This window comes from Amphiura filiformis, chromosome 16 (genome assembly GCF_039555335.1).
Source record: "Amphiura filiformis chromosome 16, Afil_fr2py, whole genome shotgun sequence".
NCBI lineage: Eukaryota > Metazoa > Echinodermata > Ophiuroidea > Amphilepidida > Amphiuridae > Amphiura > Amphiura filiformis.
This window is the reverse complement of record NC_092643.1, coordinates 3,011,793-3,027,921: the sequence shown is the minus strand read 5'-3', so window position 1 is coordinate 3,027,921 and position 16,129 is coordinate 3,011,793. Positions and strand designations below refer to the sequence as shown.

The 16,129-nt window shown below is 39.5% G+C and overlaps 1 protein-coding gene across 1 annotated transcript; it reads left to right on the top strand.

The window, feature by feature from the left end:
• Positions 1–558: 558 nt before the first annotated feature.
• Positions 559–15,475, top strand: LOC140136449 (alkaline phosphatase, tissue-nonspecific isozyme-like). Its single transcript, XM_072158172.1, has 9 exons — positions 559–598; positions 753–976; positions 3,022–3,196; positions 3,908–4,077; positions 11,568–11,766; positions 12,182–12,316; positions 13,628–13,819; positions 14,403–14,537; positions 14,732–15,475. Exons 1-9 carry the CDS (start codon positions 559–561, stop codon positions 14,971–14,973), a joined length of 1,512 nt encoding a protein of 503 aa, XP_072014273.1. The 3' UTR covers positions 14,974–15,475.
• The last annotated feature ends 654 nt before the right edge of the window (positions 15,476–16,129 follow it).

The window sequence follows — 16,129 nt, the reverse complement described above, 5'->3', positions numbered from 1 at the left end:
CATTAATTTGTAAAATTTCACTCCCAACACGTGATACGCATTTATTAAAGGAAATCTGTACCATAAACTAATCAATGGCTAATATAGTTATATACCCCTAAATTAAACATACCAGACGGTCTATATGAATTTCGGAATATTCCTAACAAAGAAAAAGCACTTTTAATCCTTCGTTACTGCGATTCATGGACGCCGCCATGATAGCTGCTTCTGCCACAAGCAGTAGCGTAACCTTTCACACAGACCCACGGCGAGCGTATGTTGCTATGGCATTCGCGACCCCACAGCGAAATTTGGTTTTAGTGCTATTTTTACTTTTCGTTCTCAAAAGACATTGTTGATCATAAATATTACTTAATATACATTTTTTTATGTTCTTCTGTAGTTTTATGGGTAAAAATTGTCGCGTTTTTTTTTAACGAATGTTGAATCTGAACTTTGGTAGTATTCGCTTCGTGTCACCAAAGTTCACGAGCGCGAGTGCTGGTGGCACGGATTTCGCTGGTTTCAATATCGGGGTACCGTTACAGCGTAATAAAAAATACATCGGGTATCAATATGGCCGCCGCCATGAATTGCAAAAATGCCGTTGATCGTCGTAAGGAATTAAGAATTTCTCCTTTATTTGTACGTATATAAGCTTGGGACTTTTACTGTTTGTCGTTTTATTATTACTGCAACTATATAGCCATTGATTAGTTTATGGTACAGATTTCCTTTAACCAATAAATGTGCTATTGTTTTAAATACAGCTGCCGAATATTGGTTTCAAGAAGCACAATTAACGTTACAAAATGCTTTGAAACAGGAGAAGTTGAACACAAATGTTGCCCGTAATCTCATCATCTTCCTTGGAGATGGTATGAGCTTACCAACAGTGACGGCTGCTAGAATCCTCAAAGGACAAAATAACGGGCAACCTGGTGAAGAAGGCTTCCTCTCGTGGGAGACATTCCCTCACTTTGGACTATCTAAGGTTTGATTGGTTTGTTTGATTTTATATATGATAACCTGTGGACTGGACACTACTGTTTTTCTTACAGAGCCCCTGATTGGTTAGGTACATGATATAGTAATCTGAGTACCCAATCAACATAGACCTTTTAGATCTCTTATATTTTCAGCTTAATCCCCTTGAGCCTTACTGACTATTCTTACCATATTATCTCTGATTGGCTCAATACATGATATAGACCTCTTTGTAACCAATCAAAATAGTTCTTAGAAGCCGAAAAAATCAGCTGGTAGTATCCATTGGGGTTTTGTTTTGTAAGACTTAAAATTTTGCAGAAATTCAAAATGGTATTCTTAAAGGCCCACATAAAAATAGCAGATGTGGAAATAGGAGTATAAACTAACCAGTTGTAGTCCTACTAATTCATAGCATACCTGATGACCTGGGGGAAAGATAGCCCATATTCACAAGACTATCCATGCCTTCAAGGTGAAATAAACCTACTCATGTTACCGTCTAGCCATGGTCTGGCTTGTTGTCTGATCTTACCCAGGGAAAGATGACATTCCAATATTCCCCTTTATGCGTGTGACCATTAATTGATCATCAATTATTTTATCTGCTTTTAAATCGATGTGACCAGATCGACAGCCACATTCCCCAACTTTTTCCTATAAAAATGGTGATTTTGGCATATGAAGTGTGCTCACATTTGTGTCATAATCCCGTGATAATTTGTGTTGTTTAGATGTTATGAACGAAAAAGTGATAGCCTCATATCCTCCATGGTTACCGCTAGTCAATGTAACTAAACAAAAACACCCTTAAAAAGTTTTTTTAAAAAAATGTATTCAGGGTTGCAAACTTTTCGGAATTGCTTGGCGTAGGATATTGAACAGGGGCATACCGGGACGAAATTGTTATTGATTTATTTTTTCGCCCGGGCGCTCGAAAATCTAAAAAGCTGGTGGGGGGGGGGGGGGCACAAATTCTCGGACTATATTTTGACGATGCGTAAGATTTTACTACCATGGAATGAGATATAACTACCGTACCTTTGCGTGAGATTTTACTACCTTGGCGTGAGGACGTGACAAAAGTGTCCGAATGCGTGAGATTCATGCTAAATGCATGAGTGTTAGAAACTCTGTCTATTCGCTGTCGTAGTGCACCTTACAATATGACCGTTGCCAGGTCAACTGGATCACGCTTTCTTTGTTACGAACCACTGATCGAAATGATCACAACACAAAGCCTATGGCATATCAAAATTCGGAACAGGTGTATGATCCCAGGCTTGGAGCAGTAACCAATGGTTACTAACGTGCACTACGACAGCGAATTATTTGTTTGATTCGAAACAGTACAGGTTAACCCCATTCTATTACCCCCACAAAAGTGGTATATTTGAGTGGTGTGGAGGTATCATATTAACTACTGCGTTGCAGTGTTATTGGTTGTGTAAAACCAATAAGTGGCATACCATTGGCAAGCTTGGACTTTAAGCTTTTAGAAAAACAAGTTTAATATTTAATTATGTAAATATTATGCAAATTAGCTCATGAATAATTAATGAGCTCATAGCCAAATATGATCAAAAATTATTTTCATTTACAATTTTGAAGTGTATGAGTACATCAATGTGGCATTTTTATGCAGTTTTAAATACACTGCCGTGTTTCTACATATATAAAAAGAAATCCGAGTTACTTTGGACCATATTTAAAAAGTTTATGGACATTTTGGGGCTATTTTTAGGGCAAAATTTGGCCTAAAAATGGTCAAAATATGCAGGTTTCCAACATTTTAAACCATTTTATGATGTGTTAATGGTAGTTGTATTAGGAAAAAAGGTGTTTTGTTGATAGAGAAGTGATAAATTATCAAAACTATTCCAAAGATAAGACCTTATTTGTGTAAATAATTTTTTTACATGCATATTAAGCCATTTCGTGCCATATGGCACGAAATTGATAGTGGGTAATAGAATAGGGTTAAAAAACAAGTCTTGTGATCAGGTAATTGTAGAAATTAAAACAAACTTTTTTGTCGAACCGTTATTGCAGACTTACAATACCGATGCCCAAGTGCCCGATTCAGCAGGCACTGCGACAGCTTTCCTGTGTGGCGCTAAGACTAAATCAGGTGTGGTAGGATTAGATGATAACGCACTGTACGGATCGTGTGCTACCGCTGCTGGCAACGAGGTAGAATCTATTCTGAAGCTAGGAAGAAATGCAGGTTTGTTTTTTGTTTTCTATTTGTGTTTGTACGATTGCAATTACACATGGACAACCGAAGAGATGCACATATGAAACCCCACATTTCAACTGTGTACATTTAAAGACATACGTCCCTAATCAGTGATACAAAATCAGCCCCGGTTGATATGTTGAGTTTCATACACAACTTGGCAATTCAAATTTAGATTTATGATGATAGTTTAATATCATACTTCGATTAATATAGAGGCAAAACATTCAAAGACATTGCTAGAATTAAAAAAACAACAACACACTATTATGAGTCAAATTAAAGCCATAATGTGTGATTTGCTTCACAGCGACGCCCTCAATTTTACTCGGATATCTACTTTTTGCATAATTATAATGCCCAGTGGTGTACTAAAATACCAAGTAAAAGACTAAGCCTGAAGTGCTTTTATATTAAAACCGGGTCGACCCGGTTTTATTCAGAGTTCATCGATCGACTGCTTGCTAACATCTCCCGTGGATGTTAGCTTATGTGTATACACGTCGAGCGCGATGCTCCGTGCAATATTACTTCGTTTATACCTCATTTTTTTGGCTCGAAATTAAAAGGGGATAATATGATCAGTGAAAACAAACATTTAAATAGGAATCTATTCTTTATGCAAATCACACATTATGACACGATCGTGTCTTTAGATATAACCTACTTGTGCATGTATGGCAATACCTTTATCGGTAGGTAAATCTGTTGGCATCGTGACAACAGCTCGTTTGACTCACGCAACCCCCAGTGCAGCGTATGCACACACACCAGCAAGAGGTTGGGAATGTGATTGGGACGTATGGCCTCCTGGAGAACGGGATTGCAAGGACATCGCGGTGCAGTTCCTAGAAAATTTTGATATTCAGGTATGTAGCTGCTCTAGTTCTATAAAACAGCAAAAAAACGTTGCAAAAATTGGTGTGCTGAATTCGGCATGCACGTGTGGCCAACTGCGTTAGGTAATTCGAGCTAATTCTTTTATTGGATAGAAATTCTAATGGTTATCGGCAATTTTGGAAATTGAACTAATAAAGGGTAATGCATTATCCTGTCACATTATTTGCGTGTAAAGGTCGTGGAGGTAAGAAATAAAGGGTTTATGATAAGGATAATTCACTGAGCAGAGTGCATCAGTCAAGATAATCGCACGAGACCGTAGAGTTATTGCATTTAGCGGCTCGAGAGCTAAATGCAATAACTCCACAGTCAAGTGCGATTATCTTGACGAATGCACTTCTGCGAAGTAATTATCCTGCATAAACTTTTCGAGTGCATCAGATATAATAAAGCAATGGGCAATTAATTGCTGCATTGATATTTTAGTTTGAAAATTAAAAACGCTAGGAAAAGCAATCACTTCATAAGTTAACTACCACTCGGTGAGTGGCACTAGGTTAACTACTGTATACCAAAGGTATTGATATAATCGATTGCCCTTTCAAGTATTATGACGCAACGCGTAATTAAGGCTTTTGTCTAACACACGCGTCGCGTCACGTCACGTCACGTCACGTCGCGTCACGTCGCGTCATGTCACGTCGCGTCACGTTGAAATGTTATCAAAAGTTCATAATAAATTATTAACTCCACAATTACCCTTATCTCCCTACGTGATAAATAGTCCGTGAAATAGTCCATGGAATTCCAGCTTTTCATCAATGCCGCAAAGCACAGCAAAGCTTCAATGAATAAAATAATCGGGATTGCTGGAACTACTTTTAAACCACAGCCCGTATCCTAGTTTAGTGTAGCCTCTTTTGCAGGCGGTGCGTTTTCGCTTTTCTCAAACTATGAGTGTGATAAAAACACGAGTAGCCTGCGACGGAGGCTACGTACAGTGCGCACACCACTAAATAATGCTCCCACTGAAACACACGTGAAAATGGCCTATCAAAACAAAATAAGCTACCTCATTCGCGTGTTTCAGACTTATAAAACACGTTAGCCATTTTTGCAGAATCTGTGAGGTATATGATGCGGTATTATTTGGTCTTCTTTGATGGCGGTGTAAATAGCTGGTCATATAATTCGCAGTAGGGGATATTTGCTCTCGTCTCGGTTGTCTTTTGCTCCCTTTTTGCCATTTGGCAACAAATGTTGCCAAATGCTTTCTTTCACCCGCATTTCTTTCTTCTGGCAACATTTCAAATCGCTATAACATCCACATACTAAGTTGGATTTTAACCAAACTTGGTCAGAATGACCACTGACCACTCCCATTTATGGTTTGTACCCCAATTTGACCTTTGACCTTGATTATATAGTTGAAAATGTGATTTTTTCACACAAAAATACTAAGGCTTCTAGACGATTAAGCCGATTTCCACCAAAATATTTTAGAAGAATCCCCTACCCATGCTTCATATAGGATGTACACAAATAAGGGGTCAAAGGTCATTTTTCTTCTTTCTGGCAACATTTCAAAATGAGTCTAGCACCCGTATACTACATCGGATTTTGACCAGGCTTGGTCACAATAATCACTGACCACCCCCATTAATGTTGTGTGACCATGACCCTAATTTGACCTTTGACCTACTTGATATGGCCAAAATGTGATTTCACGACATTTTTTTCACATGCCACAAACCTTGTGGGAAGCACAAGTGGGTAAGTGGCTATTAAGTTTCCTATATGGCTTCAAGGTCAAAGGTCATTGAGGGGTCATTTGTGTTAAAAGTTTGATCTCACTCCAGACTCAATGGATTTGATCCAAACCTAGTCCGAATTAATTAACCATGACCTTGACCTGACATGTTGAATGACCTTGACCCACGTATGACTTTTGACCTGAAAACAGAGGTCAACAATAAATGTTACCAAAAACGTTTCCACAGTGACCCGATGTGCAATCTACCGTTGAGGGGCCAAAGGTCAAATAAAGGTCAAGGCCAATTCGTTGCCAAATGCACATGTGCTCACTTGTGAGCACAATGAACCCTAGTTCTTTTCTTCTTTCTATTCCGTTTCGCAAGTCCGAATTTAAATATCAAAGCTTGCTAGTCCGAATAATAAATAAGGTTTGCTACTTGAAGTTGGAAAAAAGGAGGCGGGTCCGTGGTTCTTAGGTTTAGGATAGTAGGCCCTTTGGTTATGGTTTGGGATGCTCTTCCTGGTTAGAATTTTAGTGTTACGCCAAAGGGTGACTTATGTTAGGTTAGAGCTAAGTGTTTACGGCTACAATACAGATTCAAACTAGCGAAGCTTATTTAATATTTTTTAAAAATATCAGACTAGTGATTAGGCTCTATAGCTTAGTCATAGTGTTTAGAGCGAGATGACAGATTAGCCTATTTCAGATTTGGATTAGCAAACTTTTATAGCTATCGGACTAGCGAATGGAATAGGCCCTACGTGTTCTGACTAGCTTGTTTCATAAACATCCATCTCGTCAACATCTTCTTCGAACTGCTTTTCTAAGTTCTCTCGGCTTTCAGACATCTCCTCGTGTGTTCGTGGTGTGACGGCGGTGTGAAGTTGGCGCGAAATGTTGAACTTCATTGCGTAAATGACAGCTTGTCGCCCATTTACGACCGCACAACAATAAAATCACTCCGCGTTTGTCGTGGCTATTGTGGTGCGAATCGTCATCGTGGTTTAAAGCTGGTAGGACCTACATTTGTATAGGCCAAGTAAAATTAATAAGGAATATCTTTTCATACAAATACAAGTAAATATTTTGCCATAGAAAAAAGTCATTTTTTAAATAAATGATCGTGTCTGGAAATTCATGGAAGGTAAAATCGCGAATCTGTTTGCCCTTTTACGTGCATTTCGATGGGGCTTATTTGGTGGTGTGCGGCCGTCAGCAATCGCCACGCCGATAACCATTTCACTGTGGGCCTGGGATAATGACGGGTTCGATGCGGAAACACCCCGGGAAAAACTAAACGAAATCGTGAACTGAATCCGTATGACTTGTTTGTAACTTTTAAGAAGATATCAACGTGACGTGACGTGACGCGACGCGACGCGACGTGACGTGACGTGACGCGACGCGACGCGTGTGTTAGATAAAAGCCGTAATGAAAGCCCTTAGACAAAAACTATTACCAATACACGCTTCTACAAGTTCTATGTATGCAGTGAAGATGAGAAAAGACACTACAATATCAACGAGAATTTATTATAGGCCTCCTGTAATTTGAACTTTCAAATCTATTTGTATAACAACACACGACAGACTCGACAGTGGAATCTTACAATTTGAACAGTTTTAAGGCCCGGTCACACTGTGACGAATAGGGGTGAACGACAAGCGACGTTAAAGCTGCGAATTGCAATTTTGAATTTACCGCCACTCATCGTGTGTTGCCGTTAGTTGTCGCTGACGATTTGTGATTCCGTTCAGATTTCGTTGGAGACCGCAACCTTCATTTCTTTGACGTCTCCATACCGTGCGAAGCCGTCTTTAGTCGTTTTGAGGTCGTCACAATTTCGTTGGTAGTCGTTGTCAACGACCATTGACGAAAAAACAACGGCAAGTGACTTCATATCTCGAACCCTGACGACACATTGTGGCAAGTAACGAAATTGTAACGATCTTGGTGCGGCAGTGACTTGCGAATTTTGTCCGGAGGGTGACTGATGTTGACTGTTGATGGCGGGTCGTTTGCGAATACCTGCGGCATTGAAACGGTGGTCTGCGATGGGTTACGATTTAAAACTTTTGTGCCATTTTTTTACATTTTTTGACGTCAGTTCGATTTCAATAGACTGTCCGGCACGATGCAATTTTGAATTTCATATAAAAGAAATATCAATAATAATAAAAATATTAATATTTTTTATTGTAATATTTTTGATTATTATTGATATTGATATTTTGATTATTATTATTATTGATATTGATATTTTATTATTTTTGATATTGATGATAATATTTCTGATCATTATTGATATGTTGATGTTAATATTTTTGTTATTATTGATATTGATACAACAGTTTGGATTTTTAATGATATTGATTTTAATATTCTGATTATTATTGATATATATATTAATTTTTTTTGATTATTATTGATATGTGTAATATTTTTTATTATTATTAATATTGATATTAATATCTTTGATTATGATAATTGATATTGATGTTATTTTTTTTTGATTATTATTGATATTGATTTTACTATTTTTGATTATTATTGATATTTATATTATTTTTTATTGTTATTATTGATATGTGTAATATTTTGATTATTATTGATATTGATGTTATTTTTTAAATTATTATTGATATAGATATTAATAGTTTGGATTATTTTTGATATTGATTTTAATATTTTTGATTATTGTTGATATTGATGCTAATAATTATTTTTGGTTATTATTGATATTGAGGTTAATATTTTTGATTATTATTGATATTTTTGAGTGGATAACCAGAACGCTGTGAAGAGTAGAAACGCTTAAATGCACTATACGACCCGCACACACACAGGCTTTGATGTCGGCCGCTGTCAGCTGCCGTTTCTTGCCGCAAGCAAATCCGCTGCCAGCCGTCTGACCTCGTTGCTTGTTGTCGGGCTCCGTCGAGACATCGTCACTCGCCGCCCAGACAACGTCCGGTTTTGGTCGCTAGTCTCCGTTTCCTGTCGCAGCCTTTCGTCCCTTGCCGCCGTGTTGTCGCTGAAGGTCGTTCCTACTCGTCCGCGAATCTTGTTTTTCCTCTTCTTGTCGACGGAGCCCGACAACAAGCAACGAGGTCGGACGGCTGGCAGCGGATTTGCTTGCGGCAAGGAACGGCAGCTGACGGTGGATTGCGGCGATGATGACGTGACTCAGCGGCCGACATCAAAGCTTGTGTGTGTGCGGGTCGTATAGTCCACTTTGGCGTTTCCACTCTTCACAACGTTCTGATCATTCACTCAAAAATATCAATATCAATGATAATCAAAAATATTAACATCAATATGAACAATAATCAAAAATATTAACATCAATATCAATAATAATGACCCGCAAACGACCCGCCATCAACAGTCAATATCCGTCCCTCTCCGGACAAAATTCGCAAGTCACTGTCGCACCAATATCGTTACAATTTCGTTACTTGCCGCAACGTGTCGTCAGGGTTCGAGATGTGACGTCACTTGCCGTTGTTTTTTCGTCAATGGTCGTTGACAACGACTACCAACGAAATTGTGACGACCTCAAAACGACTAGAGACGGCTTCGCACGGTATGGAAACGTCAAAGAAATGAGGGTTGCGGTCTCCAACGAAATTTGAACGGAATCACAACTACTTTTTTGTCGTCACAAAATTTTCAACATGTTGAAAATTTGCCGACGAACGCGACGAATAATTTCGACCGTCTGCGGTCGCTAACGGATTCGTCAGTGACAACTAACGGCAACACACGATGAGTGGCGGTAAATTCAAAATTGCAATTCGCAGCTTAACGTCGCTTGCCGTTCACCCCTATTCGTCACAGTGTGACCGGGCCTTTAGCGTGCAGGGTTTATTTAATATGGACTATGAAGGGTAGTTCGTAAAATACAACGCACGGGAGACGAATACAAGTACATAACGGTGAATAGAAATGGGCACAAGAAGTTATAGGTTAATTGCACGCGCGCTGATGTTGATGCGTCTAATGCACGAGCCCCGAAGGGGGAATGCATTAGAAGTATCAACATCAGATCAAGTGCATTATTTTGTCAAATTGCTCGAGCAACAAGTAATACGCGTTCATTAACATATTTCATTCAAAAGAAAAAAAACACCGTGATTTTTGCTGTTTTTATAACAATATTTTCACTAAAAATGTTGGAAAATAAAACCAAATAAAAATTAATCAATCCTACGCGACACGAACGCGTGCGTAAGCATTGCGCGTAGTACACAGAGTACACAGAGTGCACATTATACACAATCAATGCACTCCACGTACTTTTCTAACCGCTTTTCTGATTGGCTGCTTTGATATAGGAGTGTATGAAAATGCATTATTCTTTACATCCAAAGAATTTGTCCGAAGCAGTAAAAACGTAAATAATGGGCGAGGCGAAAATGCAGTACCCTTTATTTCTATTCTATTCCCACAAAATAGTGCGATTTAAAGAGGAAATATCACTTTTTGGCACAAATATTTTATATAAGTTATTTACTTCAAGGTGGAGCGCGTGCGCGTAGCCAAAGCGTGACAGCGAGTTTGCAGAAATATGGAATGAGTAACCAAGCGTAATGATTTGCGTAGAATGTGAAACGGCACTTATACTTCATCGCGCTTTGATGTGCGCTGTTATGCGAGAAGAACATAAAGTTCGTTGCCCTGGCCACTTTATTGTAATTTAAGGTCTTTTACGTGATGCGTTTTAGCAAATCACAGTTCGCGGTTTTGAATAATGGGCCGCTGAGGTAATAGAATTTATAATAATGAGTGGCGACGGCAAAGATACTTCGGGATTGAACATGGTTGAACAAATTCATCAGGATCGGTAGAGTAAAGTCAATCAAAAGGTTCTTATTTCTGATCCAATAAATTGCACTTACTGTGTACGTTTCGATAACCACTCGGTTATCTTTATCAACACTGAATGAAGACTGCTACTGTGAACTGGTCATCCAATCACCTATTGATTTCTTGGTGATATCACCAAGAAATCAATAGGTGATTGGATGACCAGTCAACAGTAGCAGTCTTCATTCAGTGTTGATAAAGATGACCGAGTGGTTATCGAAACGTACACAGTAAGTGCAATTTATTGGATCAGAAATAAGAACCTTTTGATTGACTTCGGGGATTGGTTTCACAGATTGGCATTTAAAATTAGTTTTTTAGTAAAACCATATTTAAATTGTTTTTTAAAAGTTGTTCTTACTTTAATCACCGATGATTAACAACAAAAGAGGAGATTAAATGCCTGCATTTTCTATTTTTTTTTGAGAAACAACCAGTGGCGTAGCTAGGGGTTGTGGCGCCCAGGGCAAGGATGCATAATGGCGCCCCCAACTCGCACCTCATCCTTGAAACAATTGCGCGCGGCGCGCGAAAGTTTGCACAAACACCATTAAATTTGGTCATAATGAAGTTGAATTTCGGTCTTAAATTGATTTTAAAAATCTATTTGTGCTGAAATGCGCGCGAAGCACGCGAAATTTTGACTATCACCGCTTGTAGGGGGCGCCGAATTGATTATTTTTTTTTTTACTTTCATTTCGGCGCCCCCCCTAATTGTGTCACCCAGGCACGTGTCGTGTCCCTCTTTCCCCGCCCCCTCGCTACGCAACTGGAAACAACAATGATAAATGGATTTTATCTATGCTGATTTTGGCATACTATTCCAACACAAAAATTCAAACCATTGTCAGATGCTTCAAATGCTTACCAATGATTATATGTTGTTTTCTTAGGTCGCCCTGGGCGGTGGTCGCGAAAAATTCCTAAAGAATAGCCAAACTGATCCTGAAGAAGGTACTGGAGAACGCAGTGATAATAGGGATCTTACCGAGGAATGGGTGGCAGCAAGATCGCAACTTGGTACAGCAAAGTATGTCTGGGAGAAAACGGGCTTTGATGCTATCGATCCAGCTAATGTCGATTACCTTCTAGGTACGTGATCCATGATAGAATGCTTTGTACGGACGCCCTTCGTTTGTTCGACTGCACGGTACGGTAGGCCTATGGCACGGCTAACCAGCTAATTATAACCCTACTGCACAAAGCATGAAAGAATAAAGTAATTCTACCTTTGTTGTTGAAGCGGAATATCGAACAAGCGGAGCAATTTGTACTCTAGTTTCTAGAAATAAATGATTAACTTGACCAATATTATTATTGCTTTTTGGTGAACCAGGTGTTCATTTCACTCAGGTTTACGACGCTTCGTAAGTCTCAATATCCATCGTAAGCTACATACTACGTATCGAAATAATTTATATCGTAATATAATAGAGTTTGTTAATGCCTTAATGTGCCAATTCCATTTGAAATAGATTGGCCAAACTAGGTATTTTTGCTCTCGCAGGTTTGTTTAATCCTTCCCATATGGAATACCACACCCATCCTGACATAGCCGGGGAGCCCACATTGGCTGAGATGACGCAGAAGGCCATACAGATTCTTCAGAAGAACCCCTATGGATTCGTTCTTCTTGTTGAAGGTAATTATGTTATGACATATCCGAATTCTCCCAATATGTATCCATGTCTGAAGAACATTAATATTTGTATTCAACGAGTCATTCCTCAAAACTAAGTGCATAGTGAGCAACAACAAAATATAGCTATTGCTGTGAATTACTAGATCATTATAAACCGCCCCTATAATAACATGTGAAGTAACTTACGCGATTCGCCGAGCGCGGGTAGCGACCAAGCCAAAACACGTCTTTGTACTGTAAACAAATCGATAACGTTGCCTTCTGTAGTTATGATTATAGACGAATCCAATTTCACGCATTCCTACACCTCAATGGCAACCATAGCTGGGTCCCGTTGGCTCCATCCTACCTAAAATGTGAAATGAAGCGGCCTTAGTCGGGATTTTAAACTGCATTCCATCACCCGTGTTGCACGTAGACAAAAGAATGAAGGTTTATAACACAATACAATATAACATCGATTTTAAGCGGTTTTACTTCACCCAATTGGGCAGTCACAACACCAGTTTGGTGCGGAGGGGACCCAGTAATGGCCGAATGAATTCTGACCATTACTTGGCTCGTTGGATTCATCTATACAAAGGTTTTGTGGTATTACGACGATCTAATCTTAGGGTTTGGGGAATTGTATGATTTGACTTCGACCATTATCATGTACATAATGATTAACCCACCACATTTTGATTGATCGTTTAATGTGGCCCAACAGAACATTGATTGTAAAAAGAAACATAATTGCCGAACAACGTGGAAATTTTCAATTGATTTATAATAGCACCTGTACAAACACAGGGTGTCCCTGAAAGAACTGTATCATCGGAAACTTAATTGTTTGGTTATTTTAACACCATAACGAAATAACTGGTGTGGTTGAGGGAATAAATCAGCTATCACATACTTTTTGAATTTTGACAATTGACCACAAATATCAATCGATGATCTGTATTCAGAGTGCTAATCACTGCGCATTATCATCGCATGAGGCGTCTATTGTCATTGATAGATATTTGACTCAGTGGAACGGGTTGAAAATGAGGTAGTTTCGTAAAATTCTTTTATTTCCAAACGGAGAGGCCAATATTGTCTAAAAAAGTATGTGATAGCTGATATATTCTTCAACAACATCGGTTATTCAGTTATGTTTGGTTTATGAGCTAAAATACCCAAAAAGTTCAGTTCCCGGCGATACAGTTCTTTCAGGGACACCCTGTACATAGGCTGCTCTAAATCAATGCGAAAGAATGTAATAGCATAATGCTGTTTTGTGGTGTTTGTTGTTATTATTATTTATCATATCTTTCATTATTTCAGCTGGACGAATTGACCACTCTCATCACAGCACACGAGCAGGTCGTGCTTTATACGATACATTAGCTTTAGATGAGGCAGTCACAATGGCCCAATCGGAGACCGATAGCCAGGAGACACTGACCGTTGTCACAGCTGATCACAGTCATACCATGGCTATTGCTGGTTATCCTGCGAGAGGAAATCCTATACTTGGTACGTTGATCGCAAAATGGTTTCGCGCGAATTTTGAACATATCTCTTGCCAATCTCACACCCGTCCAGGCTGCGATACTCTGAAGATATGTTGTCCTCTGGCGCCCTCTGTCTCTCCTTCCATTCATCTTCCCTGTATTAGGGTCAAAATTGCAAATTCATGCAAAATTTTGAACATTTTGACCAGAAAGCTATTTTCCCTGTCAATGACACCCAATTTTTACCCCCGGGACAGGCCCGTACGCAGGGGGGGGGGGGGGATGCGACGCCCAAAAAAAGTATACAAAAAGTCCCAAAATTTCAAAATTTGCGAGCGCAGCAAGCAAAAAAAATCAGGTTTTTTACGGTTTTGTGGACAAAAAAGGTCCAAATTTTGGGAGAAAAGTCCACTTTTCACAAAATCGCCCCTCCCCTTGGAAAAAAGTACTCATGCGTTAGATAGATTTGAAAACGCAGATTTTTGAATGCACTATTGTAGCGGAATTGAATACTTATTGTTGAATACATGATTCATGAAAATGCATGCACCCAATAGATAGTTTAGGAACGACTGTATGAATGTATTGATGTGTATATTACCTAGGTAAGTCCGGAGAAGCTGGAACTGACCAACTTCCATATACTACTCTGATCTATGCTAATGGGCCCGGAGGTGAAGAAACCATGGATTCCTACATACTCCTAGGTGACCGACCAGATGTAACCAATGTGGACACTGGTAAGTTTGGTCAACAATATGAGACACAATGGAAACGGTGGCATATTCGGCGACATAGTTCAATAAACCTTCATTCAAAAATAATAGCTCATTAGGACTGCAATTTTACATATTGGCATGTTTGAGACATTCAAAGTCTCCGAAGAAAGGATGAGAGAATGTAAGCCTACGTATTGTTGTTCTTTTCATTTCAGCCGGAGACTCATACCGTCAGCAGGCCATTGTCCCGAAATCGTCCGAAACCCACGGCGGAGATGATGTCGGCATCTGGGCAAATGGACCGTTGTCTCATCTCTTCCACAGCACACACGAACAGCACTACATCATGCACGTAATGGCATATGCAGCTTGCATAGATGTTGACAAGGCTCACTGCTCACCAAAAAAGAAGTTTGGATCTGTTGCAGAGATGCTTAGAGATCTGAGGTTCAAATGATTTTTAAATAATTATTAAAAATATTAAAGAAGGCAGTAAAATTAAACCACGTCTTTGGATTGACAAGTTTTTCGCCAAATATCATCAATAAAATAGACAGTCGATGGTGTAGATTTTGCAAAAACATGTCAAGGACATTTTCACATCAGGTGCTCTTGAAAATGTTAAAATACAAATGGCAGCCACTCAAAGATTTTAATAATGGACACCTGATAATAAACTGATTCTAAGCAGGTATATTTCAATTAAGTACAATGTTTCAAATATTTCAAGACATGTACCAAGGAAAAAAAAGGAACTCAACTGATACATAAATGACATTTGACCTCAGGAAGCACTCCATCTGGGTACCATTAAACTTTGAGATCATATTTTCAATCCCATAAAATGACACTCTGCTGGTTATTTCCCAGCAGTCATTATATGATGTTTGTCTCACATTCCTACTGTTGTGTTCCCCATGCTATTGTATTCCCTCTATTGTGCTTAGTATAGTTTTAGTAACAGCCTAAGTAGTTATATAACCCCAATACCAGCTCATTTTACCTCGACTAACGGGAAATCCCTGTCAGAAGCACCTAGCTCATTTTACCTCGACTAACGGGAAATCCCTGTCAGAAACACCCAGCTCATTTACCTCGACTAACGGGAAATCCCTGTCAGAAGCACCTTTACTCAGGAGCCCCGCCTAACACCTCCTTTGCGAAAAACGTACCCGACACTTTTCCCCGATCAAACGGGAAAATTCCGTCAGAAGCCCCTGCGGCGGCAGTTCCCGTCGGAAGCCCCCTGCGGCAGCAGCGCGGAGGTCGCCGCGCTCCGCGAAAAAAATTGGCTTAGGATTTGCGCGAGCCTAGAAAAACGCCCGCACTCCGCAAAAAAAAATTGGCTTAAGATTTTCGCGAGCCTAGAAAAATTAGTTTAAAAAAAATTGAAACATCTAAGAAATGAACGAAAATCATTTTCCGTTTCCGACCTCCGAGGAGCGAAGGCGTTGGCGAATTCAGGAGCAGCGAGCTCAAATCAATCAGCGGAGAAGAGAAAGACGTCCGAGACGCTTTGGACCCAAACCCCCTACGGTTAAAGATTTGCGGAAACAGGCGAGGGATGCCGGACTTCGAGGTTATTCTCGCTTGCGGAAAGCGGAGTTGGTTCA